The 15,912-nt window shown below is 42.6% G+C and overlaps 2 protein-coding genes across 2 annotated transcripts; one reads left to right on the top strand and one right to left on the bottom strand.

The window, feature by feature from the left end:
• The first annotated feature begins 30 nt into the window (after positions 1 to 30).
• Positions 31 to 8,800, top strand: LOC135339441 (acyl-CoA dehydrogenase family member 10-like). The gene is made up of 18 exons (XM_064535538.1): positions 31 to 740; positions 904 to 1,062; positions 1,260 to 1,323; positions 1,906 to 2,099; positions 2,490 to 2,605; positions 3,384 to 3,565; positions 3,788 to 3,938; positions 4,021 to 4,166; positions 4,515 to 4,691; positions 5,491 to 5,855; positions 6,235 to 6,375; positions 6,663 to 6,734; positions 6,868 to 7,027; positions 7,269 to 7,345; positions 7,486 to 7,740; positions 7,947 to 8,090; positions 8,232 to 8,309; positions 8,521 to 8,800. Exons 1-18 carry the CDS (start codon positions 99 to 101, stop codon positions 8,662 to 8,664), a joined length of 3,267 nt encoding a protein of 1,088 aa, XP_064391608.1. The 5' UTR covers positions 31 to 98; the 3' UTR covers positions 8,665 to 8,800.
• A 171-nt stretch (positions 8,801 to 8,971) lies between these two features.
• Positions 8,972 to 15,843, bottom strand: LOC135339444 (SH3 and PX domain-containing protein 2A-like). Its single transcript, XM_064535541.1, has 12 exons — positions 15,635 to 15,843; positions 15,357 to 15,437; positions 15,108 to 15,180; positions 14,653 to 14,729; positions 14,215 to 14,303; positions 13,898 to 13,947; positions 13,633 to 13,743; positions 12,817 to 12,945; positions 12,463 to 12,663; positions 12,068 to 12,166; positions 11,072 to 11,363; positions 8,972 to 10,319 (listed from the first exon to the last, which is right to left on the bottom strand). Exons 1-12 carry the CDS (start codon positions 15,719 to 15,721, stop codon positions 9,200 to 9,202), a joined length of 2,409 nt encoding a protein of 802 aa, XP_064391611.1. The 5' UTR covers positions 15,722 to 15,843; the 3' UTR covers positions 8,972 to 9,199.
• Between the last annotated feature and the right edge of the window lie 69 nt (positions 15,844 to 15,912).

Raw genomic sequence — 15,912 nt, 5'->3', positions numbered from 1 at the left:
CACCGCGGCTTAACATTAGCACAAAGCATGTAGGGGGCGTGGTATTGAGGAGATACTTTTTTATAGCTGAATAGCTAGCTAGCTTAGCTAGCAACAGAATGAGCCTGAGAAGATGTCTTTATCTCTGCAGGAGAACTAGAGGTCTGCATCTCCCTGCAACACTCAGAGCAGTAAGTAGCGGATCCTTATTCCAGTGCCCACACAAACTCTCTCAAATCCGTTCTCCCTGGCCCTCTGTAAGAAGCCTCTCAGGAACCTCCTACACTTCAGCTACATGTAGCCAGAGATCATCAACATCTGCTCGCTTACAATGGCCTACACCCAAGGCTGTTATATTCGATCTGGGAGGAGTAGTCGTACCTTCTCCGCAGCCGATTTTCGACAAGTTTGAAGAGAAACACAAACTCCAGAAGGGGTCTCTTGTGAAGACGATAAAAGTCAAAGGCGATCAGGGAGCATTTGGTAAAATGGAGCGTGGTGAGATATCGATTGAGGAATTTTCAGAACCGTTTCAAAAGGAATATGTTGAAGTGAATTCCGGTGAACTTACACTGGAACAGACACAGGAGTTCATCAAGTGTTTATCAGATTTCACGAAGCTCAGCCCTCATCCTGCTGTTACGAACTGTATCCAGTGGCTTAAGTCTAAGGGGATTAAAGTTGCAATTTTGACTAACAATTTCCGATGGGATAATGGTGATACTGTGTTTCCTAAAGAGTCAGTTCCTGGAGTAGATGTGGTACGTACATGTACATGTATAGCTATTAATTGTTGTTTAGACTCCTACTTTAACTTTGAATACATTACCAGTCTACACACACCTTTGATGCAATTCAGCAATTTTCCGTATTGCACGAACATGTCCAACCAAACGGTTCAAATCTACAAATCCTTACTCTCAGGTGGTACAGTCGTGTATTGAGGGCCTCAAGAAACCAGACAAAGCAATCTTTGACCTGACTCTAGAGAGGCTAGGGGTGGGGGCCGGGGACGCGGTGTTCCTGGATGACCTGGGGGGTAATCTCAAGACTGCACGGGAGATGGGCATGGCAACCATCAAGGTGGATTAGTACATTTACATAGCCTGACTTTTGTCTGTTTGTTCTGATCATGTGTTTATAAGTACATATTAGAAATTACTCGCTGCCATCGGTCATTGACCGGACGTTTAATTAGAATGACCATGCATTCCTGTATGTGTCCAATCAGTATGACCAGTTGACCATACAGTCAGTTCTAACACTGTAATTATGTGCAGGTGGGTGATATAGGTGTTGCCATGGAGGAACTCAACGCTATTGTTCAGGACGGCTATTATTCTCGTGAGTTAGTCTCTATAGACATGCTAACATAAAAGTTTCCTCTTGTGCATTATCATTCCCCATTGTACCCCACACCACTCACACTATAAGCACCATGCATAGACTTACATACACTAGCTGTGAGTATTACTTCGGTACCATAAATTCCTAAACAGCACAACTTCCGTCCTAATCCTGAACACCACCCAATTGATTAATCCCCATACCCTGGAACACCATAGTTGGACGCGGCGAGGTCGGGTTGCAAGCCTATCTCGGATTTTTTTTAACCGCCACTATAGTGGCGCCCTATCAGATTACAGCATTTTCATGGTAATACACTTCCTAGTTGCAAAACCGAAATGCACTATGCTGTGGTTTAGCCACGTCATCAAGTTGGTTAAAACCCACTTGGAATAGAATATTCACAGCAGCTAGTGTTGTTACATAATGCAGCCAAGATAAGCTTGCAAACCGACCTCCTTTTTTAACAGAAGGTGGTCGGGCCACGCCCAACTAGGAACACCACTGACTTGATACCTTAATCCCTACAACTCACACCCTGAACACCACTGACATGATGTATACCCTAATCTCCTGCAGCGCACATCTCCAGCACCCGTGAGGTCAGCTCAAAGCACGCCCTCCCTGACCTCCAATTAGCCACCTACCTGGACCAGGTGTTTGGCAATGAGGTGGAGGGTCCCATGAGGGTACTGCAGTTTAAGCACGGACAGTCTAACCCCACCTACTATATCAGTTATAAAGGGAGGGAGCTTGTGCTCAGAAAGAAACCAGTACGTTATAAGTACGGTATTCTGTAAAGCTTATAGGCAGTGATATTAGGCTGATCGTATATGATGTGCATTAGTGACTGGAGAGTGTAGCAATTAATCCCGTATCAGTAATTGTGCGGGCTTGTTTTCGAATAATGGCCGCGCCGAATTAAAATGAAGTGTAAACCCTCGGCGTTAATTTGAGGCTTAGTGAATCTACAGCTTTGAATCAAAGCCGCGTGTACATCTATCCATGATACAAACACAGTGGGTAAGTAGACTCTGAATGTATACACAGACAGACAAACAGACTGACCGATCGACTACTATAACCATGACGCCGTGGCGCGCCTCGGGTTAATATATACATGTAGCCACTCACTGTCTCACCCTCCCCTCCTTTGTATGCAGCCTGGGAAGCTCCTCCCATCTGCCCATGCGGTGGAGAGAGAGTACCAAGTGATGACGGCAATGCAGGAGGCTGGTGTTCCTGTGCCCCCGCTGCACTCACTCTGTGAGACAGACAGGTAAGACTAGAGAGTGAATACAGGATAAGTTGGGACAACCTTCATAATACATGTATATTAATAGGGGGAAATAGTGGGGAAGAAAGCGAGAAAAATTGGGGGAGAATAGGAAAAAAACGGGGAAAACTTAGCAACTGCTACAGCTGCTCAATGTGAGGCTTCTAGTCATGAATTGCAATTTGTGGATTTGCAAAATATTGCTTCGTTCTCGAGGTATGGCTAGGTTTGCTTACTTCGAATCAGACTCGTGTGCAGTAAAATCTGTTAATATAGCTTTAGCTATTCTACTCAGTAGTTAGCTCTGCACTAGAACGCTAGCTATATTGGTTGCAAAAGTCATAAAAAAAACTGCAAAGCTGCACTGTTTCATGAATTTGCGGCATTATATAGACTCTGAACTTTCGGCATCCTTTTTTTGGCAACAATCACGATCGATACTTTCCCATGCACTCTTTTGCACCATTCCCTGCATGCAAATGTAGAATTGTACGTACTGTAAATGCGTAACTCTGTCGAGAGCCGCACTACCTTTTGTCAACAGTACGGTATGGGGGCTTTTTTATGCATTGGAAGTGACCCTCTTTAGTTTTTTTTAGTATTATAGCTGCTTAGAGTGTGTGTTCACAATAGTCTGAGCAAGCTTTCAGCTGCAGCTGCCAATTCTAGACTTCAGAAAGCGCAGGCTAACAGAACATTTTCGATCGACTTTTCAGCCCATCCTTGGTAAAACTGGTTAATGCTCACGCTGATGCTTATGTGTACAACTTATTCACTCTAGCGTGGTTGGTACCCCATTCTACATAATGGGCTATACGGACGGACGAGTGTTCAAAGACCCCACCCTCCCAGGACTCCACCCATGTGAGAGAGAAGTGATCTATCGGTCAGCAGCCAAGGTACTGGCAGCCATTCACTCTGTGGACATCCAGAAAGCCAATTTATCCGATTTCGGAAAAACTGGTATGCTAGCTAGCTTACACTACTACATGTTCATGTAGGTACATACAAGTACAAATTTGGTGGGGTTTGAGAATGTGATCACATGCAACTTATAACCTGTTCATTAATGTTCTTCTCATTCTACACAGCCATTAATAGTGTAAGTACCTCTTCTGGACATGCCTAGTTTATGGCAATATTTTATAGTGTATTAATATTATGCTCATAAATCATAATGTGCAGGTAACTACATCCAGAGACAGACAGAGCGCTGGTCACGACAGTACGAGGCGAGCAAAACCCACTCCATCCCTTCCATGGATAGACTAGTGGACTGGTTGCCCAGCAGAGCTCCTAGCAACCACACCACCACTGTCGTACATGGCGACTTCAGGTGTGTAGAGTCGTTTGAGAGAGGTTGCATCTAGTGTGATATGTCATCCTGAATATTTATCCCTACCCATGCATGCATGCAGATTGGACAACTTGATCTTTGCGAGGGATCGTCCTACAGTGCTAGCGGTGCTGGACTGGGAACTGTCCACCCTCGGTGACCCAATATCAGACCTCGCCTACATTTGCATGACCTACCACCTCGATCATGACCAACCACACCTCAAGGGTACAGTTCATGGTCTGGTCATGTAACTATGTGTAATTAAGTTATAACGGAATCAAGTGGAGTATAGAGTATAATTATATAGCAGACATTAGATCCTCTGTGCATGGTTTTATGCTATTCTCAGATTTTTGATTTGGTCTAAGCGTAGGATTACATCCCTTTCAACCATAAGCTAGAGATTACGTGTTAAGTTTGTATGGTCACCTTGTACAAGCAGGTTACCCTCTAATAATTATGTCTTCATACATGTAGCATAGTTTAACCGTGCCACTTAATAATTGAAACAGTTTGTTTCTGCCCTAAGAATAAACAGTGAACTATTGTGTTCAGCCTTCATTCCTTCTCCAGGACTGAACGGTGTGGACATAGCTGCTCTAGGCATCCCAAGTGAGGAGGTGATGATCAAAACGTACTCTGACTGCAGACAGGTGGCTGACCTTAAGGATAACTGGAATTTTTATCTCGCCTTCACCTTCTTCAGAGTGGCGGCCATTTTGCAGGGCGTGTACAAGAGATCCCTACAGAGTAAGTCGATACATAATTATATAGCCTGGAGAACATTCTTCATGTATATCAGCCTATATATTTATACTTGTAGTTTGATTACAAAAAGAACCTCGATTATCCGGCCCTCCGTTATCCGGAACTTAGATTATCCGGCTTGGTAATTTTCTATTTGAAAATGGGCGTATCCCTTAATGCGCATGCGCATTGCAGCTGTTAACATGGAGATAGGCCTGCTTCTGTTCTGCACATATCATGCGCAAACAACCATGTACATGGCACTGCTGTTTATTAATTAAGTGGGTAGATTAAGGCGTGGTTTATCTGTTCGATTATCCGGTTATCCGGCATATTCAGTTATTCGGCCTCCCTCTGGAACCAAGGTGTCCGGATAATCGAGGTTCCACTGTACATAGTATCGGTATATATATAATTATACATAATTATTGTACATGTACATGTTATTATATCCACCAGAACGGTACATATATAATGAGACCGAGTGTTGTAGGAAGTATACAGGACAAGTCCGAGGCCAGTTACCTTATTTCATATGTACATAATTATAGTTATACAACACAAGGATACTCATATAAATAGGACATTGTGTTTTTACATCACTACAACCCTTACCAATCATGCATCAAGGCTACGTGACCTTGTAAATAAAATATATAACACAGAAGGGACTGTATGACTTTTATTACACCCTTTTTATCTTGACAAATTGATATCATATATCAGGTTCCATGGAACCCCCCCCCCCCCCCTCCCTAGCTCCCGTTTCACTCATTATAGAACCACACTCTTACACGCACAGATCAAGCGAGTGCCTCCAATGCAAAGGAAGTTGGCAAAATGGCTGAGAAATTTGCTGACAAGGGATGGGCCTTTGCACAGAAGCAAGACAACACACCCACACGAATCCCTAAGCCCCCTGGAGCAAGAACTTTCTCTACACTTGCACCTCAGAATGCTACCCCCCACAGGAATCACTCCACATCTGCCCCCTCGATTGAATTAATTACAGGGCCCCCAAGCACTTTCCCCCCTCGGCTGCAGCAGCTGTACAAAGAGGTGAGAGAGTTTATCAGAGAAGAAGTGCTGCCAATAGAAGAGGAGCTCTTTGAGCATCAACAGTCGACAGAGAGATGGACACCTCACTCAAAAATGGAGGCACTTAAGGTGCAAGATACATGTATGTACGTGTCACAAAATAAGAGGCTGCATGTGTATACGAGCTGATACAAGTACCTTGTACAAATAAACAGAAGGCACGAAAGCTTGTGAATGCTGATATATGTATATGTACATGTATAGCCTCAGTGTTTGTTGAGTACATAACAGAGCGCTTTATATAAGATGTGCACACACAAAACTGGTGCCCCCCTCCTCTAAAGTTGCCTATAGGCAGTACCATAGATGTACATGTACATGTACTTCATTTAGCAAGAGCATGCATATACACAAAATTAAGTTACAGCAAAGCAAAAGCAATCAGTTAATTAATTGTGCTCATGCAACCTTTGAGAACACACACATGTAGTCTATTATTTTGTTCTAGGCCAAGACAAAGAAATGTGGTCTATGGAACCTCTTCTTGCCGTCGGACTCTGACCCTTCCACTAGTTACGGTGCTGGTCTGACCAACCTAGAGTACTCACACCTGGCTGAGCTCATGGGACACAGTTTATTCGGGTCAGAGGTACAGAATGTAGATAAAGGAAATGCGCACGCACATTTCAGTAATGTCAAGGACGTCCTTGGTAATGTGATATAATTATGATGACACCGTAATAATTATGAGTAATCTCACATGCATGATTTAATCAGGGTACATGTAATCTGGGAAGGTGTACTAAATTTTTATCTACAAATGCTTGTACATAATTTGTCCGTGCACTCTTGGGCCATTACAGTAACTGTGATGTGTACAATATCATGTGCGTACATGCATGCGTTAATGCTGCCCCCACGCCCCCACGCTCTCAGCCATTCAATTGTAGTCCTCCGGACACTGGTAATATGGAAGTGTTGGTACAGTATGGATCAGAGCAGCAAAAGGTTCGTCAAATTTGCAGTGATTTTTACCTCTAGTGTTGAAGGTCTGGTTTATGCTAATTATACGTATGCTTTAACTGCGAAACTTAACAATAATTATTAGGTCCACAATTTATGCCTTCCATTCCCTACACAGCAAGAATGGTTGAAACCGCTTCTCTCGGGTGATATTCGGTCGTGCTTTGGTATGACAGAGCCGGGGGTGGCCTCCTCTGATGCCACCAACATTCAAAGCTCCATCTCTCGTGCTAATGGTGGAGGGTACACCGTAAACGGCAGAAAGTGGTGGATATCAGGTACACCCACGGTCGATCATGCAATACTATCCAATTTAATGCATGACGTTTCAGCATAAGATATAGGCAACTTGACATCACAATACATTCCATGAATTGTCTCTTGCACTGTCATGTAAATTTAGAGGGATATTGATGACACGTACTGAACGCGTTATCAAGGGCATTTATACAGCCTTTGACGTTATCAACCTACAATGTTTGAATTTGACACTTGGTTATATATACACTAACTTCATAGGAGCCATGGATCCCAGATGTAAGGTGTGTATCTTCATGGGGAAGACAGACCCAACTGCCCCAAGGCACAAACAGCAGGTGCTATAATTGACAAATGTTCATAATTATACACAATCATGTGTGTACAGTAATACAGCGACTCATGTTCAATACCACTAGTTCCTTTGTAATCGTATAATAAATTCCCTATCATGTGTCCTTTCAATGTCCAACTACAGTCGATGGTATTGGTTCCCATGGAAACAGCAGGCGTGTCTGTACTCCGACCTCTGACAGTGTTTGGGTATGATGATGCTCCTGGTGGCCACGCTGAGATAGAGTTTATAAACGTACAAGTTCCTGCCGACAATCTCATTCTGGGAGAGGGGCGTGGCTTTGAGATAGCCCAGGGGCGTCTGGGACCTGGACGTATCCATCATTGCATGAGGTTAATTGGTCTGGCAGAGAGATCTCTGGAGCTGATGAAAGAACGGGTGAGTTATGGTCACATCCAATAAGCAGCCGATCTCTCACTGTTATGAAAAATGATGTACATGCATGACTGTACATGTACTAAACTCTTATATGGCAAGTCACCAAAAGCCCCAGTTTTGTTAAAATGTTCTGCGAAAGCTCTTGCAATCAAGATCTGCATTCATTATCTATTCAAGTATATGCAATGCATGTTTTTAAATTTCAGGTGAAGGAGAGGGTTGCATTTGGGAAGACCCTGGCTGAGAGAGACACCATCCTGGCAGACATTGCTCACTCTAGAATGGAGTTGGAACAGGCCAGACTGCTCACTCTCAAGGCTGCTCACATGATGGATACAGTGGGCAACAAGGTGGGCCTTTGATGTAGTCACAGAAACATGTATGTATACAGATTACATTTGGTGGTGCCTTGCAGTGGTCACAGGGCTTCAAGATATTAATTAGATATTGTTGTGTATCTATTCACTACTTTTATCTTTGCTGTGATACAGGCTGCCCGACAGGAGATAGCCATGATCAAGGTGGTGGCGCCCCACATGGCTCAGCGGGTAGTGGACAGAGCAATGCAGGTGAGCAGTAATAGCGGCTGTATATGGAAATTGCGATAACCCAATAAGACCTTACACTCACACACCCGTCGTGGCTTATAAATAATTATACCATGAAAGTAGAGCTGTTCAATAGCTATGCTGTAAGTGCATAGTAAACATAACCTATCTACGTACAGTATTACTGTTTTGTATACCGGACTGATTATACTTTCCAATAACTTCCCCACAGGCATTTGGTGCCAAGGGTCTGTCTGCGGACACCCCTCTGGCTCAGTTCTACTCTTGGGCTCGTATCCTGAGGCTAGCAGACGGTCCAGACGAGGTACATACAACTGCAGTAGGTAAACTGGAACTAAAATCATTCCCTAAATGACTTTTAGCAAAGTGTAGAATGTAGTGCCAATATCCTTCAGTTTTTGATTGATTTTTTGAGAATTGCTTTATTTTTTGGCTTGTGTGCATGTACATGTGTGTGTGTAGTCCTTTTTGAAAGTATATAGTAATAATAATTATGTGTATGAATTCACGTGAAAGTTTGTATCCGCAAAGAAAATTAATTTTGTATAATGGATTGAGCATAAGAATAGTATATAGACTAATTGATGCCAACCTTCAGCTTTCAGTTGTATATAGCTAGTTTTTGAATTGCAATAATGACAATGCAATCGGCATTACAATAATTAATCAGCAGATCAACTGCTATCCTTGAACAACGTATAATTATGGACGCACAATACAGAGGGTTATACACAAAATAGAATGATATCTTTTAATTAAAAATTTGAGTGAAGTGAGTAAACAAAATAATTATAAATAAATACTTAGCACTTTATTAGTGGGAAATTGTTCTCTGTGACGTATATGAATGTGATTGCATGAAAAGATACCGGTAGTGTGTATGATATTTATCAATAAGGTCTCTGTGGGGGAGTAGGTGGCCTTCCACCTTGCACTCCCGTATCACCCTGTATGACCTTCATTGCTTGAGGGTTGCTCGTGATGATTTGACGTAAAGCGTCTTTGAGTCCTGGGTCCTCTGACGCTAAAATGTACTTGATCAGTGTGTCTGCCATTTGCTGGCTGAGTGGATTGGCAGCTTGTGAAGTGTCTGTGGGCAGTCGTTGGGGTGGAGCTGAAAGGGGTGGAGCACAAGCTTCGTCAATGTCTGCATCACTAGTGCTCTTTCGTCGAGGTACAGGTGGAGGCAACAAAGAGGCAGAAGGTGTGTCAACAGTGCTTAGTTTCTTGTGAACTTTTCTGTGATGTGCTTTGGAGGAAACTTCTGATGAACTTTTTGAGCTCATAGAGAACACGGAGGAAGCATCAGTGTCTCCTTCTCCGTCCAACCTGTAAGGACTCGTAGATCGTGATTTATCCTTGGCTCTTCGTATCTCACTCACTCTCGGTCTAGCTGGTCTATTTGGGCCTGAGGAAGGAGAATCGTCTGCTAACAGATCCTCGGTAATCTTGGGGATAACTGGAACATGCAGCCGGTTCATTTCAGCTCTGTGAGGGCGAGGGGGTGGTGTTGGAACTTCCCCCCTCCTTCTGTCTTCTGATACTTCATCCACTGAGTAAGATTTTCCGTGTACTTTTACATGTGAATCTGTGTGCACATCTGGAGAGGATATTTGCTTAGAAAGACGCTCTGATTTGTGGGAGGCAGGAATACTGTCCTCGCTCATTGAAGATTCTGACTCTCTACGTTTCTCGAACTTTTTGATCCTACTTTCCAAACCACGTTTGACCATTCTTGGCGATTTTGGAGGCTGTGATTTGCTCTGCCCTTGTGATTCTGGCTCAGAATCGGAAGAGATTGGGCTTAAGTTGCGGGCAGTTCTTGGTGCAGGTATTGGTGCATTTAAACGCCCTTTAGCCAGGCTTTTACCGGGATCACTTGTCACTTCGGATGAGATCGGAGAGAGGGGAGTGGTCTGTACTTGGTGGAGAGGTGAGAGAATTCTCTTCTCAGCTTGAGGTTTGTTTAATATGTTCTTCTTCATACTAGCTCGATAACGAACCGATTGCCTGTAGAGAGAAAAAGTGATGTGACAGTGAATACATACATGCACAGGTACAGTTGTGTTATGCATGTGCTGCATCAACAGCTACGTATACAGTGTATAAAGTATAGTAAGCAGTACCCCCGCTGGTACATGCATTGCATGCTATCAACAGCTATCCCACTGGTACATGCATCGCATGCTATCAACAGCTATCCCACTGGTACATGCATCGCATGCTATCAACAGCTACAGTGTATACAGTATAGTAAGCAGCACCCCCACTGGTACATGTATCACATGCTATCAACAGCTACAGTGTATACAGTATAGTAAGCAGCACCCCCACTGGTACATGTATCACATGCTATCAACAGCTACAGTGTATACAGTATAGTAAGCAGCACCCCCACTGGTACATGCATCGCATGCTCAAACGTGCATTGCTCATGCGGGGGTGTGTTGGCAATGCTTCAACACAGTTAGGGTGTAATGCCTGGGGCAAGACAGGAAACATGGTCACTGGTTACATGCACACAAAACTACTTGCAAGCTGATAGCTAGGGCAACGGGTATACTGCTATACTAATTCATAGCCTCTGCACAAACCAATTTAAATTACTGGTGTGAATTTAAACCTGTCAGTACAACAAAAATCAAAATGACTGTCCTCGAAGTCAAAGCCATATAAAGTGAGAGAAATTTTAGGGACAATAATTCAATTTTGAGTGGTTTAATTAATTGGTGGCATGGTGTACGTAGGGAACTTCAACTCACTTTCTTGGTGGTTGCTTGTTGGTGATCAGAAACTCAGGTTGTGGAGGAGACGAAGCCGTCACCACATTGACCTTACGAAAAAGGGGCTCCTCTCCTGACTCACTCTGAGGGCAGGGGCTCGAGAGCTTCTTCAAGAAAGTGGCTGGTGCCAGACCTATCCTAGAGTGTAGTTTGATCAGCCACCATCCATCCAGCCTTTTCTGAATCACGTCAACTGTAATGCCCTTTACAAATGACATCTCGTCGTCCTCCTCAGCTTTATACTCCTCCAGGGTCACATACTTTTGAATATCTAGAGGGGGTGGGGTGAGGTGATCTCTGAGTACCCATACTAATATAAGTAAAAATAGGCTTTCCTAGGTTGAAATTGCAGATTTTACTTGAAGGGGGTTGGTGGGGTTAGACATCACCTTATTTAGGATTGTGTTGGCAATCATACAATAGTGACAGGAAATACCTATTTGGACAGCTACTATGATAGTAAACAAGCACTTGCAAATCTGTGTCACGATAATTGAGATGAATCAGATGCATGGCATGCATTGGGCCCTACGTAGCTATACCATCATCAAACAGCTTGTAACCAGATATTACATTTAAAATCTTTGTTGTTTGGCAAACGTTAATTAATGTATGCATGATATTGAGCATAATAACTGTGCAATGTTAATCGTCACAAAAAGGGAGTAATAATTTGGTATGTTCCAAGTACTAATAAAAGTCCACTCAATGAGCCATGAAGTGCCTATAGCTATTAAGCAATATTAAGACCATGCATGTATCAGGTATTAATTGATTGTAACTATAGTGTGCAGGATATTTAGATGGTTGGTTTCACAAGAATTTCAGTAAATGCACAGTCATTCAAACTATATCCGCATGACAAAACAACCATACTTTCAGTTGAGTACTTATAATCCCTCATACTTAAATGTTACTAGCTCACTGCCAAATACGGACAGTCACCTGCCATACATACAGACTGCTAGTCCTCACCTAGGCTGGAGATGGCCACCTCCTCTTCATCTCCTCCGTTTTCCAGGTAACTACACGGAGCCCAGCCCTCATCAACACCATTGCTCACAAACCACCATCCTGCGTGAGAAGAGAGTGGTATTATAATAACACAATCACACATGCTACGAGAGTTGGCCATTCCTTTATGGATGGATTAACTAGCCATAACTATGCATAACTAGCCATAACTATGCATGCACTGTGAGAAGAGAGTGGTTAGTGGTTAGTTATTTGCCATAAATCCCTAGAACCATAGTATAACTAGTATAACTAGTATAACTATAACATAACTATAACATAATCACACACATGCTATGAGAGTTGGCCACTCCTTTACGGATGGATTAACTAGCCATAACTATGCATGCACTCACCATCCTCCATCTTATCCAGGACATGCACAGTGCTGCCGGCCTCAAAGGTCACCTGACCTGGACCCTCAGCCTCGTACGAGTCTATCGCCTTGTACGCCTCCGCATCTATCTCGGGGGCTTTAAAGCCTTGCATCAACGAGCTATCGGGCGTAGATTCGTGGTCCCCCACACCACTGTCATCAGAGTCTTTCTCCTTAGCGTCTGTGATGTTGTGACGAGGTGAGTGGGAATGGAAATAAGAGAATGATTAAAAGCATGTGTATGTGTAATACACACTCAAGTATGGTTTTACAACAGAGAAGACATACTAATAGTGCATGAATGTGTGTACCATGCATGCAGGTGGTGGCTTACAGGAATCGGGAAATCCAATGTATTCATCGTCTGTGTCACTATCTCCGTCACTGTTCTTCTCACATTTCTTGAGGTAGGAGGGAGGGGCCCAGCCCACCTTACCTCCGTCCACACTGCACATCCACCAACCTGTAGTGTTACATTCATTACAAACTGACCCGGCAGACTATATTGAGACATGCACATTAAACACTGAATCGGTAGACTATAATTATTGAGACATGCACATGCATACATGTATACATTATGTATACATTACACACTGAACCGGTACACATACTATATATAATTATAGTCAATTAAGACATGAACATCACTTGCAGGGTATTAGGGTATTATACTTCGAGAGGGAAATGAAGGAAGTGCTATTGATCGAGGAAAACATAAAGCTAAAATAATTTGTGGGGGTACTACTTCCTTATATTTGGAGCACAGTCAAATAAGAACTTCATGATACTTAAAACAAAAAGTGACATTAGCCAACACTGGGCAAACTGATTGCCAGAATTAAACAGCTGTATTTGGCCACAGCAGCTATAGCACAGTAAACAAGTGGTTTGGTGGGGCAGCTGTGGGCATGCAATGTACGTGTGGAGGATTAAAATTTGACCACAACGTGTGGGGGAAGCACACACACTACAGTCGTTTCCTTGGAAAAATGCCAGTTACATACCTAATAATGTAGTGTAAATACCATGATTTTGTAGCAAATTAATCTTAATACAAACCCAAATTTAGAGTACGTTCCAATTCTTTGTACACACCTAATAATTAGCCTCCAAACAGGGCCATGCCCCAGACACAACTGTTACTTACCTGAATCATCTTTAGACAACACTAGCACCTTCTCCCCAGGACTAAAAGAGATTTGAGACTCGTCCTCGGCCTGGTATTCTGCCAGAGCACAGTAATCCTCAAATAGACTACCTGCATGGACCGTGGTGATGATAATGGAAAACTCGGGTATACTGTACAGTACATATAACAGCAATAATTATAGTGAAGTGTACGCAAAGAATGCTCTAGATGACTGACTACAGATATTATCGATGTCATTGTAGTTCTGGCCTATTTAGGTTACCTGCCGGAATCTTCTGAGGATGTATGGAGGCTGGTCTGTGTAGATGAAGCCTGCAAAGGGTGGGAGTATAGTATGCATGTGACAGGTTCCAGTAAGGTCAAGAGTGCATGATAGGGGAGGGCCCAAGAGAACAATTACTCATCCAACTGTGTACAGTAACACTGTGGGTTTTTTTGTGTGTATATCAGCTAGAAATGACTTCATAAAATTATGTGTACACAAAAGGTTTCACTTATTTATTCTGTTGCCGGCATTAAATGGCACTTAGCTGTCATTAAAAGTATGTGCAATACTGTAGTGGATCAATCAATGCTTACTTTGGAAGTGGTTTGTCTGTGCTTCGTGGGCTAAAGAAACCAATCACATGGACACTCTCAGAGATCAACGGCTCTAGACTGATCAGAGTCTAAGGGAAAATAAATATAATTATTAGTACCGTATTTTAACCTATTCAGTAGTTGGATATTATCATCAACACATGTATTCTTGGGTCTAACACAAATCAATAGACATCAGAGGGTGATGAACCAGATGTCCACACACCACCACCATCCCATAGCCTTCTATGGTGTGTCAACAATGCTGGCATGATCTCTGAAAGAAGCCAAGCAAATCGATCTTGTGAAGCCACATTCATGAATCGATTCGCTCCATTTTTACGTACAGTTCACTTGTAATAAATTATCACTGTTCTTATACCAGGTATACTGTGATGTCATGAAGTACGACAAATGCAGCAATTGGGAATACCATACCTGACAGTATCTATTGATTTGTTCCAGTCTTGCTTCTGCTACCTTGGCAACGTGGCTCCTTCCGACAAATATTCGCTCTGCAAGTATAAGCAGCATGTAAGTATAAACAGCATGTAATTTTAGTACTGCATGTGTATTGTTTCAATACGTAAGTATGCATCTTTAAGTTGCAGTTCAGAAAAGGCAACGTACACCATGTAATTAATTATGCCATTAAGAGGCATCAGCAAATACAGTAATAATGATTCGGGTGTTTCCCACCAACGTAGAATAAGCAGCTGCTCTTTAAGTATGGACTGCTTGATCCATTGGCTTTACAAAATAGACTGAGTACATAGCTAGTAATTTTAAGCAAACTATCACCTAGGGGAAAGAAACAATGTTGGTATATCCCCAAACATTGGTAGTTGGAACCTTAATTAGTCTAATCGCCACTATCACCAATACCGACTCACTTGGTAACTGGGGGATCACCCTAGTATCCGTTTTCTTGCCAGCAGCACCCGGGAAAAGAGCCTTGAGTGTCGTCTGCAGAGGTGGGATGAGGTGAACACATAAGATGCACACGTTAGCAAACAGTAACAGTGTAGGGTATCAAAAAGTCTTTAAATAATTTATGGTGAAAAACTGCCAGTATTATTGTCTAAATGCAGTCATGGTGCTGTGATTACGTACAATTATGTATGCAGTGTGTAGTCACTGACCTGGAAAGAGAAAAAATCACTGTAGCGACGATAAACCTCGAATCTTTCGGAGTTATTCCATGTTATGTCAATCACAAACACCTGCAAAAGGAAACAGGTCGTCTAATACTAATGGTCGATTGATTATCAAATCCATGCATGCATGCAGTATAAACTACTGAACAGCTAGTTCGGAGTAACTGACAAGTCTAGATAATTATGGCCGGTGATTCAGTGTACATTATGCCTTATAATTATAGCTGTTTAATAATTATTACAACTCAGCTGTAGTTGCTCACATAGTATTTGTTTGGAGATTTCTTCTTCTGGTAGCCAGTGACCACAATGTGCACTATCTCTGACCTTGAGGAGCGTTTCCACGGCATTCTCTCTCGTACAACAATTCTACTGATTTACAGAATAAGTAAGGAACTGCCAGCAGTAGCCTATATAAAGTATTTGAATGTTTACAGTTTACAGTTAAGTAGGTCTAGCTGCTGTTATGATTGCTCTTATATACAGATTCCCTTTGGCATGCTTTGTGGTTTGCGTATTTGACCACTTCCGCAGATAAATT

Source organism: Halichondria panicea, chromosome 8 (assembly GCF_963675165.1).
Source record: "Halichondria panicea chromosome 8, odHalPani1.1, whole genome shotgun sequence".
NCBI lineage: Eukaryota > Metazoa > Porifera > Demospongiae > Suberitida > Halichondriidae > Halichondria > Halichondria panicea.
This window is presented reverse-complemented; position numbering and strand designations above follow the sequence as displayed.